The sequence below is a fragment of the Neofelis nebulosa genome, chromosome 7 (assembly GCF_028018385.1).
Source record: "Neofelis nebulosa isolate mNeoNeb1 chromosome 7, mNeoNeb1.pri, whole genome shotgun sequence".
Taxonomy (NCBI): domain Eukaryota; kingdom Metazoa; phylum Chordata; class Mammalia; order Carnivora; family Felidae; genus Neofelis; species Neofelis nebulosa.
The window spans coordinates 123931322-123948007 of NC_080788.1; the positions used below are offsets into that span (position 1 = coordinate 123931322).

At 42.5% G+C, this 16686-nt stretch overlaps 1 protein-coding gene across 32 annotated transcripts in view; it reads left to right on the top strand.

Annotated features, from left to right (window-relative positions):
• NRXN3 (neurexin 3) overlaps positions 1-16686 on the top strand; it is a 1582316-nt gene that overhangs the window by 113645 nt on the left and 1451985 nt on the right. For 26 of the 32 annotated variants that reach the window (XR_009264656.1, XR_009264657.1, XM_058739879.1 and 23 more), the window contains exon 4: positions 8249-8278. The exons of the other annotated variants lie outside the window; for them this stretch is intronic. Coding sequence is in view for 24 of the 26 variants with exons in the window: in XM_058739879.1 (XP_058595862.1) it covers positions 8249-8278 (30 nt within the window). In the remaining 2 variants the exon portion in view is untranslated. The remainder of the gene's footprint in view (positions 1-8248; positions 8279-16686) is intronic. 32 annotated transcript variants of the gene reach the window in all.

The following is a 16686-nucleotide window of genomic DNA, read 5'->3' on the forward strand; positions in this document are numbered from 1 at the left end:
TTCTGGAAAGTGAGACTTCCCTTATTACTCCACCCTCTCTGTTCCTGCCAAATTTGCTTGCTCCCTTGTCTTGCCTGTGCAACTTTAAAAATACTTGAAGGCAGCTCTCCTGTCCTTTTATTGCTTGCTCTTGTTTAGGCTGTAAGTAGCAGTTCCTGGAGCCATTCTTCACATGATGTCGTTTTGGACCCCTGACCATTTTGATTTTCTCCTTTGGACACATCCTACCTTGTTAATGCTCCTCCTAGTGTATGACACCATTTTCTGAACCAAAACCGTAGGTTTGGTACATTCAGTGTTGAGAAGAGGGAGGACTATTGTCTTATTTTATTTTGAGGGGATAGGAGGTGTTGTGCTTAAGTGCCAGAATTTACATTTGTCCCTTAAGATTAAATTTCACTTTTGCCTGTCCACATCCTTTTGGACTCTGATTTTGATATATAACAAATTAGCTATTCCTTTCAGCTTTAGTTCATCACAACATCCAGACACGTGCCAATGAATGTTTTCAGCCAGGTCACCGATCAAAATGTTGAGCAGGCGTAGGCTCTGCTGTAAACTGCTGGTGAACCCCTGATAGAACAAGGAAACTACAGTCCATGATGAAGGTCAGGGAATTGCCCAGGGGAGGGCTGGTTTGGGCACAGTTGTGGAAATAGGTGAAGGTTTCTTTCAGACCCGTCTCTTCCCTTTAAATATTCCTCTCTCCTTTCCTACCCTATCTCCTGAGTTATGTCTCCTACCCAACAGTGCCAGACTTCCTCAGTCTGTGACTGCCTGTTTTTGTCTTTCCTTCATTCAAAGTCTCTGTGCTGCTCCTGTCTTTGAAGGAAGATCTTTGGTTTTGCTTTCTGAGGATTTCACACATAGGACAGTGTCAATGGCTGGGGAACCTGAGTGTGTCTCATATTCACATTTGCAGTTTAATGAGGGGAGGTAGCTTAATAGCCCTAAAATATGCCCCAGTAAGTAAAGGCTTCATGTTTTAGAAGAATCTGGGTGTGGGGATTGGGGAGAGGGAGGGAGATGGTGGCCTTTGCAAAGGGCTCCTTATTCATGCTGGACCAGAGTCATAAATAAAGTTGAATTAATATCCAGGCACTATTTTCTGCTCTTGAATTCTCCAAGGCTTGTCTCTTCCTTTATCCACCAGCACTGAAGGAGGCAGTGTGGCTCGTGTCATAGCTACCATCACAGCCTGGAGAGTCCATCTGCTGGCTTAGAATCCTCACTTCACCACTCACTAATTAATGTGACAGTGCCTCTTAGGCCTTGGTTTCCTTACCTGTCAACTTGAAATTACAGCAATGCCTTTCCCATTGAGTTGTATTTAATAAGATGACACATAGCCATGTCTTGTCTGTAGTAACAAATATTAGCTATTGTCATAATTCTTTTTCCAGATTTAACCAGATTTCCTCTCTTTTGAGTACTTAAAATGCCAACTTGTATATTTCTTCTTTCTTCTCTCTTTTCCAAATTCCTAGTCACCCCGTAGTCACTGTGGCTTATGGATTCTCCTCATTTGGCCCCACCCCCTACCACCTTCACTTCTTCACATCTTCTTAGTTCCTCTGGAAACATCAATGACTATTTCTATTACCTTCTGATTTTATGTAATTACCCTTTTAAAAAGTTCTTGTGGCTTCATAGGCGTTCAGTGTTAGCACTTGGCACTTGCAGCAATTAGTGACATTTAATGTCTCTACTTCAGCATGGAAAAAGAGATGATATATGTGGATTTTATACTGGGATAAGAGTTACCCTGGAAGTGAATGAAAGAAAAGTCTTGGCAGGAATCACTTGCTTTTTTTTTCCTGAATCTTTTTTTTTTTTTTCCTCCCATGAGTGACTTCTTTCCTCCCTTGAAATACTTTCCCCAGTTACTCAGGCAGAATGAAGGAAGGTAGGATGGATTGAAAACCATCTGAGGTGGGTGGGATATTATAGGTTTGAGAGGGAAACATTATTAGCTTAAATGATGAAGGCCTTCAACTTCTGGCCTGGTTCCTGAACACTGCATCTTCCTTTTGCCTATTTCAGTAAATGGTTTCTATTCTCTGTATCAGTCATTCTCATGACAGGCTTCATGATGGCCATAGCTGCTTACAAATGACTTTGCTTTCATAGCCATTTCCATTCTCCCAAGCTGCCAAAGCTGCTATCTCCATGGGGATTTTCCCAAAGGATGTAACAGTATTTAGAGGGCCATACGTATATTTTGCATATAATTTACATATGATTTACAGTCTGTTCTACGGCAGTTTCAATTTTGCATGCCTTACCTACTGGTGATCTTTTTCTCTTCTTGTTCTTGCATCTACCCTGAGAACTTGCGCACACAGATAGGTAGGCACAAAAGGGTAGGATATAGCTAGAAAGAGTGAGATGAAGGATAAACATATTAGACATCTTATTGGGATCCAGAATGGTCCCTGGATCCAGCTAGCATAGCACCCTGTCAGGTTGTCACATCTAGATAGGAGACACTTTTCAGTTGCTTTCAATTTTTTGTAATTGTTTTTTTTTCTTTAAAGGTGCTATAGTTCCATAAGAATTCCGTGTTGGCAATTCTCAATATCCTGCCTATCAAAGGCTCATCCGAGCCCACCTCTGGTTTCCTACCCTCCACTAGGTGAACTTTTATGGAGCTGACTTTTGAGTCTTAGTTGAGGATCTATTCAAATCCAGAGCTCATGATGAGATTGTTGAGGAAAGATATGGTCCCTTTTGCTTCCCCGAGTACCCTGTTCCAAGCCATGTCTTTTCTTGAACATCATACCTGGAATAAATGCCAAACTCCAAACCCAGCCAGGTGCTAGCTAGTACCAGGGCTGGCTGTGTAGCCTGCAGGGCTATTGCTGACCCTCTGTTGCTGAGGTCGATGAGAAGACCAGTCTTCATTTTTCCCCTTCCTCATCAACCGCACAGATAACACACACCCAGCATAGATTCCTTTTTTTCCCTTACTAATTATATCCTTCTCAGTTAAGATTTTTTGAGCATTATTTTCTGTATCTATATTTGAAAGCCATATCGTTCCCTTTTCTTTTTTGAATGTAAAATTTTATTTTAATGTTGAATATGATGGAAAAAATAAAAGAACCTCCAAGCTATCTTCATACTTCCCTCCCATCTTTCCCAGGTTAAGTCTCGGTGCTTAGCCCCTTTTTCTTTGATGATTCATTGACTTACATGGGCACAGACCCTCTCTTCCATGAAGGAGAGGTGATATACCCTGATATTTGTCCTGACTTTCTTGCAGACATTAGACCTACATTTTAAAATGCACCCTAGACATTTTTTGCTTAAGTGATTCTTCTGTTTCCTCAACTCATCATGCTTAAAACAGAACTCATTATTGCCCTCACTGCCCATTCATCTCCCAACCCACCCCACCTTCCTATTTCTGACAATGTTCACTCAGCCTCCCATCCACTCCTCCCCTGAAAAACCTCATCAGTCACCTAACGCCTGTTGGATCCTCTTTTTCCTTTTCCTCCCCGTTGCCACAATTCTAATCTAGGCCCTCTGCCTGTGACTGATCTTTCTGCCTCTGTCTCTTTTCCCTCTCATCTATCCTGTCCGCACCATTGCCAAAGCAATCTTCCTCAACATCATTTTCCCTGGGTCATTCCCTTGCCCATGAACCCTCAGTGTGCCCCACCAGCTGTAAGATCCTTAGCCTTGAAAGTCAAGGCTTTCATACAATGGTTCCTGTTCTCATTCTTAAGATCACCTTTCATTTCTTCCTTATATGAACTGTTTATATGTGTTTGTTGTTATTTTAATAGCATGTATTACATGCCTACCATGTGCCTGACAGTGTCCTAGGTCCTTCTGGAAAGTTGAACAGGAAAGCCCATGCAAATTCACTCTGTGGTCCAGGGCTTTGGATTCCCTCTTATACCAATTGCCCTGTGGTGTTACCTGGAGTGTCCTGCATCTCTTTAAATCCTAAACCATCTTCCAAGGTTAATTTCAAATCCCACTTTCCTCCAAAAACCTTTCCTGTACACCCAGGGTCCCACTCACAGTCCTGTGGTCTTTATTGTCTGAATTCATCATTTGACACTTAGTAATAACCAATTCATTCATTCCTCATTCAGTCACCAAACATGTACTGAGCACCATCTATGTGTCAGTTATCGTGCTAGGTGTTGCCTCACACATCAGTATGTTTTTAAAGCATAATAAAAATAACAACAATAACTCTTAGAAAGCTCTTACCATGTGCAGGCCCAGTTTTATGTATATTCACTTATTTAATCCTCAAAACAACCTATGAGTTTGGCATTATTATTATCCAAATTTTTCAGATAGGAAAATCAAGGCACAGAGATGTTCAGCAAATTTACCAGGGGTCACAAGCTAGAAAGCAACAAAGCTAGGATTCACGTCTGGCTCTGAAGTCCTTGATCTTAACCCCTTTACTTCACTGTCAGATACCAGTAATATATATCACATGCATGTTTATGTAAATATAAACACATAACATCTTCCCAGTTAGACTCTACACTCCTACAGGTTAGTGACCATCTACCATACTTGTTTGAATCTCCAGTATCTTATCCAGTCTTTGCATCTAGTAGGTACTTGCATCAGTTGGTTGGTGGATTGTTAGTTCTTCCATTCATTTGACCAGCGGGGGTTGGGGGGAGCGGGGAGTGGAGTGGTGGGGAGGGGTAGCAGCTGAGATTTTTAACAGCAGGTGGGAGAGTCTGGGAATAAGAGGGGACAGAAACCATTACAGAATAGAACTGGACACTCTGGGATTCTTGGTTCCCAGTTCTTGACCCTTCAAGCGTTGAGAATAGATTTGTATAAGAGAAGATACTGATATAAAAGCTCTTGAAAGTGGAATAAAATTTCCTTGTCCAAAAGCAAAATAAAACTTCAACCATATTATGGTTGTAGTTTTTCCCTTCCACCATCCTGTCTCTTGTCCATTTTGCTTCTTTGCCTGCAAAACCAATTTTAACATCAGGATCCCAGATTTACATTCTTGGTCTAATATTTCTATTTAAGATTTTCGTAAGTTGAAGAATATGAATATCTTATTCGAGTTGCAGTACTGCAACTACATATGTAGCTTAATAAAGCCTGATAAGGGGCGCCTGGGTGGCGCAGTCGGTTAAGCGTCCGACTTCAGCCAGGTCACGATCTCGCGGTCCGTGAGTTCGAGCCCCGCGTCAGGCTCTGGGCTGATGGCTCGGAGCCTGGAGCCTGTTTCCGATTGTGTGTCTCCCTCTCTCTCTGCCCCTCCCCCATTCATGCTCTGTCTCTCTCTGTCCCAAAAATAAAAAAATAAAAAAAATGTTGAAAAAAAAAATAAAGCCTGATAAGTACATATTTGAATTTAAAAAACACAGGTGGTGGGTTATTTGCCTTTTAAAAGGATTCGTTCTTTTACAAAAGGATCCACTGCAGGGTTTCATTAAATATCCAGTGCCTCTTAATGCATTTATCATACAACTTAATTTACCAAAATTTGATTTATATGCCATTCTAAAGGGGTAGCTCTCAAGTTCTAGTGAGCATGGGAATCACTTGGGCAACTTGTTTAAAATTCAGACTTTTCCCCAGACTCTTCCCAAGATTCTAACTTATTAGGGTCCTGGGTCAGGGGCCCAGGATCTTCATTGTTAATAAGCATCCCCAGGTGGTTGATGTAGGTGGTCCCTGAAATACACTTTGGGAAACACTGCTTTAAAGAAACACATGTAACACATAGATGAACCCCATCTCCAGGGCTTTGGATTCCCTCTTATACCAATTGTCCTGTTTAATCTTCATTCAGTACATTTTTTTTTTACAATATCTATTTGAGTCAAAAAAAAGACAAGACTCTACCACGTCTTCTCTGAGCTGTTAAACATCTTTAATTGTAAGTGTGAAATGTTTGTCCTTTCATTTTTAAATTTAAAAAAATTCTAAACTTTCCCCACTAGCTGTATTTAGATGTAATTGATGTACAACGTTGTGTAAGTTTATGGTGTACAGGGTGTTGATTTCATATATTTAAATATTGCAAAATGATTAGCACCATAGTATTAGCTACCACCTCCATCTCTTCACATAATCACTATTTCTTTTTCGTGGAGAGCGTTTAAGCTGTACTTTCTCAACAACTTGCAAATATATAATACAGTATTAGTTTCTTTTCATTTTTAACCCCTTCTTTTGCTCTTAGGTTTCTTCTTGGATCTTCTTCTCGTTTTTTTTTTTAATTTTTTTTATTGTTTATTTATTATATTTGAGAGAGAGAGAGACAGAGTGCAAGTGGGGGAGGGGCAGAGAGAGAGGGAGACACAGACTCGGAAGCAGACTCCAGGCTCTGAGCAGTCAGCCCAGAGCCCAGCGTGGGACTTGAACTTACAAACCACGAGATCATGACTTGAGCTGAAGTCAGACACCTAAGGGACTGAGCCACCCAGGTGTCCCTTCTTCTTCTCATTCTTTTTTTTTTTTTTATTAAAAAAAATTTTTTTTAACGTTTATTCATTTTTGAGACAGAGAGAGACAGAGCATGAATGGGGGAAGGTCAGAGAGAGAGGGAGACACAGAATCTGAAACAGGCTCCAGGCTCTGAGCTGTCAGCACAGAGCCAGACGCGGGGCTCGAACTCACGGACCGTGAGATCATGACCTGAGCCGAAGTTGGACTCCCAACCGACTGAGCCACCCAGGTGCCCCATCTTCTCATTCTTAATTCTTACAACTCTCCTATGAATATTCACTTTTCCACATAACCCACCTGCCTGCCCCAGACCTCCCCTTTAGCGCTCTTGATCTGGATGGTGAAGGCGATGGCTTGGTGCAGAAATATCAGGCATTTCAGGAACAGTGACTTCCACTGAGGCTTCTCTTAGCCAAATATAGGGCCTTTTGTCTTCTCTCCTATTATCCTTTCCCAAAAAAGACAAAAAATTATTTTTTAATTTTTTGATTAAATTCAACCCTAACCCTAACCCTAACCCTAACCCTAACCCTAACCCTAACCATGATTCCATTCCTCTGTGAGTATATTAATCCTAGGTCTGCCAGAAATGTGCGTTTAAAATATGGTTATAGGTTAATGAAATTTGTTTAAAAACTAGATTCCATGACATTTATGACACATGTATCTATGTATTTAATATATCATTGATCTTTTAAAACTCAGATGGTTGACCCATATTTTGCCTCTGATTACATTTCTAAATCTCTAGTAATCTCCAAAAACATTTAGGGATTTCTATACTTTATGGAGATTTTTCTCCTTTGTTAATCCTGTATGTCCCTGAATTTCGCTTTGGGCAAAGGTTCTGTGTGGTGATACGGAGTTTGTCAAATATCTCCAGTAGTAATCAAAGCGATGGTAGAGCAAATAACTGGTGCAGTTCGTTACTGGTTGGAAAATCTTTTCTTCTAATAGATTTATCAGAGTTTACGCTTCTCATGAAGTAACGAGCTCTTAATAGCCTCGCTTGACTTCCTTAAGAACATAGCCAGAGGTTGTGTTATTTATTAATTGGGATTTTGGTGTACCTTCTTTAACCCATTCAGTGCTGGTCTCGACCTCCCTGATCAAGGGCCAGAGACCTTCTAGGACAAGAGGGGGGTGGGGAAGCGATGGAAGGCAAGGCTGTGGTCGTCACTGTCCAAGACAAAGGTGAGAGGGGAAACAGTTTCAGGTTGTCTGAGCAACTCTTGGAAGCAGGAACTCATTCCGTTTTTGTAGAAAAGAATATCGTATCCAGAAAATAAAATTGGGTGGTAACCTCTGGATGGTGGGATTACAACGGATTTTTTTTTCTTTTCTGAATTTTCCAAAACTGCTACAGTGACCATGTATTAGTGTAAAAAGCCATTTAAAAGAAAGAAGGAGACATGCTTGGCCTCACATCTTGAGTCTCTTTCCTAAGGGACCTAATCTTTACTCGATTTATTTCAAATCCTGAGCATTGCATAGAATGGTGGCGAGTGGAAGGTTCTTAAGATGAGGCCCCAGAGCAGTTCAGTAAACCAAAGAGTGTCCTTGACCTGGAGGGTTGACCTGGAGGGCCGCTGTTCTGTCAGCAGCAGGGAGGTGGCTTCTCAGTGTTGGTTGCATGTGTGTGAGTGTGGATGTCCTGCCACTCACTCCTCCTCTTACTTGAGAACTAATTGATGATTGCATTGCATTGGGGATTTTTAACTTTGTCTTCTTTCTTTTTTCCTTCCCCTTCCCCCTCCTCACCCCTTTCCCCCTCTTTTCCTTCCTCAAGGCCTCTCCCACCTCATGATGAGTGAACAAGGTAGGTGCTTTGTGCTTGTGGCACTGCAGCTGCCTGAATTGCTTGCCTTTGTGCCTCTGGCTGGTTGCTCAGAGCCTCATTGTTGCTGGCAGGCCATTCGCTGCCTGTCCCTCCTGCTGTGGGTCAGGCTGGCAGCGTGGCCACCCTGTGGTGGGGGGGGGGTACCTTTCCCGATGCATCTTGGTTTCCTGTCCCCATCATCCCCTTGGCTTGTCCATTCTGCACCACCATTTGTCATTCTGGGCGCTGGCCCTGACAGGCTGCCTCCAAGAGAGAAGCATGAAACAAGGCATGACGGCGTCGATAATGGGGGTGAATGAAGCTAATTTCAGAGCAGCAGAGCGGTTAACTTCCTCCTGCTCCTCCCCAGGCCCCATGCTGGGGCCCTGTGGTTGGGGGAGAGGAGCTGGGCTTCACCCTGAATTTCACTCTGAGTAAAGGTTTGCTTTTTGTCTTCCCCTCCATCCTACTGCCCATTGTAATGACTTTCAGCCCCACATGGTCAAAGGAAGCCCTTGGGGGGTTGACTGTTTTCACTTTTATATAAAAGCAAAAACCACCGAAAGAACATGCTAATGTCTTCATGGCAGGATTCTAACTCATTATACACCCTGAAGAAAACTGCATATAAAGATCTGTAAATTCAGCATCTGCAACCTAAAATATTCAAATATGCAGGGAATGAGCTGTGCAGGAAATTCAGCTCAGCTAAGCACAGGGTGGGCTGTGAATGAAGCCTTTTTCTCCTAAATAAAAATTTTCCACATCATCAGCCTAAATCAGGATTTGAGAACTGAGCCTACTTAAAATTGTCTTTTCCTTCACTGTTCAATTGCTACTATTGTGTTTCTTCTGAGCCTTGGGATGATTGCAAGATTGGTCTACCTGCCTTGCCCTGACACCCAAAGAGTATACTTTAATTTCTCTTGTCTGTTTCTTTTGAAAATAAACACAGGACTCAGTGTCTCTTTTGGAGGGCCTAAGAAAAGGGGAAGATGGGGGTCCTTCTGTGTTTCCTGGTTTTTCTTGATCTTTTGAGGAGGATGGGGCACTCCTGAAGGGCCAGTCTCCCTTCCCTGTTCCCTTACACTAGACCCATCAGATAGTGTTGCCATAAAGGGGAATATGCTTAGATACAAGAAACCACTCAGGGCTGAGAGAAGTTGCTTATGATGTCCAGGGAGCTGATGTGGGCAGTTTTGGGCATCCTGAGTTGATAAGACAGTGTAAAGAGGAAGCACACTTTCCCATTAGAAGTGTATCCTCCAGACCTGAGCCAAGATCTGTGATGTGCATTCCAGACTTTCAGTGAAGATACTGTCTGATACAGAGTGAGTGTCAAAGAACAGAGCTGGAGGCAGGAGGTCAGGTGAGTTTGCCAGTGTTAGATGGAACTCTGGAAGAGACTGGGATGAAGCCTCGCTATTCTTGTCTGAGAGTGAGGGAAGTTATCTACCAACAGCAGGTAACCCTGAAGTGGGTATGAGCAGAAGGTGTGATTGATGTCAACCTGGTGTTTGGGAGCTTGAGAAAGTTAACCACATTTCTGTGAAGCAGGACGACCCAGGCTCTATGAATTGCTGGATCTGGTGGCCTGACTTTGATAGCAAGTTCCACCAGAAAAAGCAGACCCTTGGAGTCCTGATGACAAGACCCCCTTTCATTCTTGCCTTGTGCTCCCCTTTGCTCTTTAGGGGTCCTCCTAGCTTCCAACAGTAGCTTGCGGGTGTGATGGCATCATGTGGCTGCTGTGACTGGATAGAGACTAGGCAGATAGGCTAGGCTAGTGGGACTTCTTTAATCTTGATTTGGCTTATTTTAGACCCTTTGGAGGTGCAGCTCAGGTGTTCTGGAGGGCTCAATCCCAACATTGTTATGAACAGCATGTGGAGATTTGACCTGTACAACTCCTCCACTTTCTCACCCCCTCCTCAGCTTCTCGTGGGTCCCTGGCATCAATGTGTACCTGAGTAGAGAATTCACACACACTCATGTACACATGCTCTGGAGGTAAGTCAAGTACTTTCTAGAAATAGAGTCTTTAGGCAATGAAAGAATGACAGACACAGATACTGGGAGTTCCTCTTCAGAGAGTTTTTCAAGAAAGGATGCAGAATTCTTCTGGGTGGTCAGTGCCTCTAAATTTTTAAGTTGCAGTTTGCAGTTTAATATGTTTTTAAGAAGGTCCTTTGATTGCATTCCCCTCCTTTCCTGTTTTCCCCACTTTCTACTCCCTTCTCTGTTCTTGCCCTGTGATGATTGTCTAAATAACCAACTCTGCTTCCCATCTATACTGCTTTCCTTCCCCTATTCCTTCAACATGAAAGAAATATTTCTGTCTGGTTCCCACGGATTCTCCAGAATTTGTATCTGATGCCTGAAAATATGTCTGGAAATATTTAGGTGTGTTGTGTGTGTACCACCTGTGCATGTATGTGACACTCTTGGTCCTCAAGACTCATGTTAACATTGGGAAAATATCAGCGGACATGGCTTCTCTGAGACTTTCCCTAAGCAGTTTTACATACATACCAGTTACATTGGTTAAGTGTGTGCAGTTTCACATACATGTGGCCATGCGGTGCTTTTGCATGCAGACTTGGTCACGTTCCTAAGGATGGGCCTGGGAAGAAACGAATGGGAAAAGCTTAAACATGAAGCTGGTGAAGGCAGCCTTGCTGGTCACACTGTTTTGGCTTGTTTAGGCTTCATGTTTGTGCCTTTGTTTGTGCTGCTTTCTCCAGATATTGTAGTGCTGTTGCCTTTACTGTTGTGGCTTTTTGTTATGTATGTTACATTTCTTTGTGTGTCTGCAGTGTGCTGATGTTTTCCTCTCCCTGCTCTCTCCCTTTCCCTCTCTCTCTCTCTCTCTTACCGTCTCCATGGTGGACACCTTGCTTCCTCTACTTCATTGGACCTTCCACTTCATTTCTGTAGGTAGAAGTAAAGGTAGAGATCATTTTATTTTTCTCATTATAACTATCAATCTGCCTTCTGAAATATTCATGTATCCAAGGGGAATTGTTGATTCTGATGAATACAATCCAGATTATAACTGAGTGCTTTTAACAACGACTTAAATAAATAAATAAACAAATTAAAAAAAAAGCCAATGCTATCATTTCCCTTCAGTGCACTTCGTGTTCAGTGGTTGGGGATCATTCCGAGTTGGCCTGCCTCTCTCGGAATCCAGGATGGGTCTTATCCATTATGGCATACTATTTCTAGCAGGAATGGGAGACTCTAAAAGTAGTTATGCAGAACTATTTTACTTAAACATGGGATAGTCTAAGATCCCCTCCCAGTAAACGTGTTGAAGGAACAGGAGAGATGTGAAAGGGCCTAATGTTGTTTCTTTTACTCGGGGACAACTGCATTCAGGGACAGCATTTGTGAGGGAAGGATGATAGACAAGAAAGGGGAGAAGAATGGTGAACTGTTTGACATTTAATGTGAAATTTTGGAGATATTTATGTATTGCTGTTTTCTCTTCTGTGTTTCCTGCATTTGGGGGAGTGGAAATGTTCTGACTGGGGGCAGTGGGCTAAGAAGGGTGGGACCGGGGCTGTGGAAGAACACAGGAATGACAGTGCATTCCATCAGAAGGAGAACACGGAGAGAGGTAACACTGGATTTTCGCTTCCGAAGTCAACCTTTTGCCAGGTAGGCAGGAAAAAGGAGAGGTGTTGAGCGGGTGGGCTTGCTCCAGTGCTCTGACATGGCTTTCAGCTTTACACCTTTGGAGAGCACAGCTCACTCTGTGCCAATGAAAGCTATCAGAGACGCGTGCCCAAGAACTTGGCTCACCAGCTCAAACTGGAATAGCTGTGCAGGAGTGAAGGGAGAGGTTAATTGATAAATTATAAATGCGTATCTGCATCTGCATCTGGTTCTCCCCTCTTCCCTCCTAATTCTCCAGCCCCATCTCTGTGGATCTGTAGGCTGCTGCTTGCTGCAAAGGCCAACAAATAACAGGAATAGGAAGTGTGAATTCTGGCATGAGGATGTTGGAGAAAGAAGGGACTGATGGGTTATTGAACATGCTGATTTGATACTAGTCTGTGAATGGGCCATCTCTCATTTGAGTCCCATGCTTTACTGGATTTTTGAAGTTATGGATGGTTACCTTGGAAGCAGTTTGGTCCTCTCCATTTTGGAGGTGGTCAATTGCCTATTTTTTTTTTTTTTTTACATGAATCACAGGCAGGCTCATTCTCTGAGACTTGTCATGGGAAACCCTTACCCTGTTGTGAGCTTGGAGCCTTTTGAAAGGAGGTGGGGATGGGGGAAGAGGAGAAGGAAGGATGAATGGAAGCATCTTTATTCAACCAGAGGTGCCGGCAATCTCCTCATAGGCAAAGCCACCAATCCTTGCCCAGAACTCAACCCTTCTGAAGCATGTGGCGCTGTGTCCCCTGCCTCTTCTCCCACTGGCTTCTATGAGATCACATGAGAATCACTCTTCCTGTCTTCCTCCCTTCCCACCCCTCCAACACTCTCCTTTTCTTTCCCTAATCCCCTAAACCATCCTGCAAGATAGACCTTTTTACCTTTTGCACATGGGTGTCTTATTTTCTTTCTCTGGCCACTGCTGCTAACCACTGAACATGTCCTATGTACCAGCCATTGTGCCATATACTTTATATGCCTTATCACAATCCTCATACCTGTTTAATGGTGTAGGTGATGGTATTGCCATTGCTTTATGGATGAGTAGAACAAGGCTCAGAGAGCCAAATTACTTAAGTCGGATGGCTACTAAGTGGAAATGAAACCCAGAATCTGGGTCTCTAACCTCTACTCGTACTGCCTCTCTTGGATCCAAGGATGACTTCCGTGTATTTACCTCCCAACTATTTCCCTGGCACCAACCTGTCTCAAGTTCCAGCCTGTCACTTTGCATTCTGTGGCACACATATCCATATCGCTGTCCCACTACTATAACCTCAGTATGTCTAAAGTCAGTCTTCGTATCATCTGGCCAGAATCCAGGTTCTCTTTCTGACATCCCTATTTTTGTTAATGGTGTCCCTATCCGCCTCATCACCCAGACTTGAAAACCAGGAATTGCTTTCTATCTCTCCTGAACTTTTCTGTTCCCAGGTGATCAGTTGAGAGAGCTTGTTGGGATTCTTCTCTGGAATGTCTCTTGCATCTCTACTGCCAACACCCTAGTTCACTTCCCACTTAGCCCTTATTAGATTATGTCTTAGCCTAATTAGTACTACCACCTCTATTCTCTTCCAGTTTGTCAGTAACTGAGAGGTGCTTAAACCCTGCTGTCCACCAAATGCAGTGCAGGATTAGCTATCTCATTGTCAAAGCCATCCATCCCTAATATGACCTTGTTTACCTTTAACCTTCTCTCCTGTTAATCTTAGATGCAAAATTGCTGCCAAATAGGATACCAGATAACCTTACTGGACCTTTCCTTGTCTCCTAGCGTTACTTATTCTGTGTCTCTCCCCTGTAATAGCTCATTCCCCCCCTTTTTTCTGCCCATCGAAATCACACGTAGATTTCATTTCCTAGTTGATGTTATCCTTGAGTGCTCCAATCAGAGATGAGTTCACTCTTCATGTATCTCTCTAATATTTTATATTAGAGTTATTTGAGAATTGGGGCACTCTGCTCTACAAGATGGCAAGTATGTATAAGACAAACATATTCATTTGTTAATGTCCAGATGTGTCTAGTATGGTAGGTTACATGTACAAGGGACTCAGAATCTCTAATCCTTCTTATCCTGCTGTCAGTCATTTTCCTAAAAGTGAAAATAAAGAAAAATTAAAATTAAATCAGATCATGCAGCTCATCTGTTGAAAAGCTTTTGAAGGATTCTCATTGTATAATTGTCAACATGCCTTCCCAGTTTTATTTTCTATGATATTTTCCACTCCATACTATCATTCCTGCCAGCTGCCTTTCTCCTGAAGTCAACAACTCACTCTGCCTGAATCCACAGTATGATTTCCTGCCTTTGGTCTTTAGCCTGAGCTCTGCCCTCTTTCTCGAATGTCCTTGGAACATCCTTCTCCTCCTTATCATCCTTTAAAGCCAAGCCTCCTAGGTGTGCCAGATTTTGTGCTTCTGTTATAGAGTACCTGTGCCAAACTGCCTTGAATAAGTTTATTCATGTGTTTCAGGCATTCTCTTCATAAAGGACAGAGGCTGTATCTTGGCCATTTCTGTCACCCACACTGCACTTAGCTCAGTATTTGGTCCCGAGTTGTACAACAACCTGTGCCCCTTAATCACTACCCTCATTTCCCCAACCCACTGAGCAAAGAAGCCCCAGTGGGTCATGGAATGAGGCCAAATGTTCTGGTTCCAGTTCTTTCCTCACCGAGGCCTTCTCTTGGCCCTGTGTGTGCAAGTGACAGAGGGAGATGGTCACGGATTGTATCAGAATAAAAGCGGGAAAGGCCTTTGGGTTTATTCTTAGGAGCTGGTCAGAGAAAAGAAAGCCTTACATCTTGTCATTCTTTAAAGCTGAACAGCCAAGCAGTGAACCCATAATGGAAAGAATTATGAAGTTAAATATACAAAACTGAGCAGGGTGTTTAGGCTATAATGATAATCACCACATTCAGGAGGCCTTTGGCTGCACTGAGCCGAAAGCAAAGTGACTACCTGGAGGTGGCCGACCAAAGGGGTTACTCAGCAATGTGCCTTGGTCAGCTTTTTTGACCTGATTTTGACCGTCTTTAAGTGTTTAGAGTGTGTCTTAGCCTCTATCCTCCTTTTCTTATTGATTTGGGGGTTGCCCATTCTGGGTTAGGTTACCAAATACTTTTCCTTGAAACTGAACTTAGAGTAGGTGTTGCAGACTCAAATGTCAACAGAGGCCTGATAGATATCATCAAGGAGTAGATCTCATGTAAGAAAAATTCTAGGGTAAGATCGACAATGGGGAGTATTGGGGACCGTGGCAAACTGGAGAGCACAAATCCTGTCTAGGGCAGCAGCCTCTGCTCCAGCTGCTTGCTGCAATGAAGAATGTGTGCCCAGGGGCACCTGGGTGGCTCAGTTCGTTAAGCAACCAACACTTGATTTCAGCTCAGGTCATGATCTCACAGTTGATGAATTTGAGCCCCACATCAGACTGTCTGCTGTCAATGCAAAACCCACTTCAGATCATCTGTCCCCCTCTCTCTTTGCCCCTCCCACCACCCCCGTCAAAAATAAATAAACAGTAAAAAAAAAAAAAAGAATGCACGTCCAATGCCACCAGTTCCTCAAGAAAAGCCAAAAGTGGATTTTTAAAAAAATATCAGCTCATGGCATCTCTTGCTGTATGTATGTATGAACACACACACACACACACACACACTGATTTGGCCCACAAGCCACAAGTTTTTGACCTTTGGCTTGAGGAGGAAGGAGTAAGATATTCCTCTAAGATTTCTTGCTGAATGTCAATAGTGGGAAGTAGTCATGTTTGATTAAATTTCTCTTTGCCTGTGGCATTGGTCAGGGTACAGTAATCTCTCTTTCATACCCTAGGCACTCCTGCCAGGGGGACTGATCTACATGTTGGGTGAAGTTGGTTTTGTAGAGTAGGGTAGGCATGCTTAGGTAGTGTATACAAATGCTAAGAATGGCCAGGAAGAGAGATAACCGACACCTGCAGTGATTGCCAAGAACTGGCATGATTTTTAAATAATTAGTGGCTGTTGGGATGAGCACTGGGTGTTGTATGGAAACTAATTTGACAATAAAGTTCACATTAAAAAAATAAATAATAAGTGGCATTTAATTTCTTTTTACCTTTTGCTTTACAGAACTCTTTATTACTGGACTAGATAGTGTTGACCCTAAGATCTACTTTAGTCCATCAGAACTTAGAGGCCTCTTCCGATTTATTTACACGTATTTTTCCCCATGTAGATTTCATCATTGGCCTTCAAATGCTGAACTAATCAGTATTGGCCAAACTGGAAAGGGATAATCAAACTATATGAACTTGAACAGGATTTTATGTAGATTGTATTTTGCTGGTAATAACATTAAGAAAGCTGATTTGAGGAGTTGAGCCCTCTCTTGTCCCTGCTAGGACCAGTGAGCCCTGCAAATAAGTTACTGTTTTGATAGCCAACTGTTTATGCAAATTAGTAAATGCAGTGCCAGCTACTAATTATGAAAATAAACTCATCTGTGCTCTATAAATATCTAATTATAATAAAATAGGGACAATATTATATTTCCATCTCTTGCCTCATCTGTTTCTCAACCACTACTGATTTGTCCGCTTGACAACGAATAAAATCACTTTGTTTTTTAAAGAAGTCTGTTTTCCATGTTTCCCCCCCCCTCCTAATGTTTTGAAAGTCTGTGGGGGAAAATAGATTTATTTTAAATGTAAAAGTAAAATTGCCTGATTTTAACAACTCTGTGTTTTAGACATT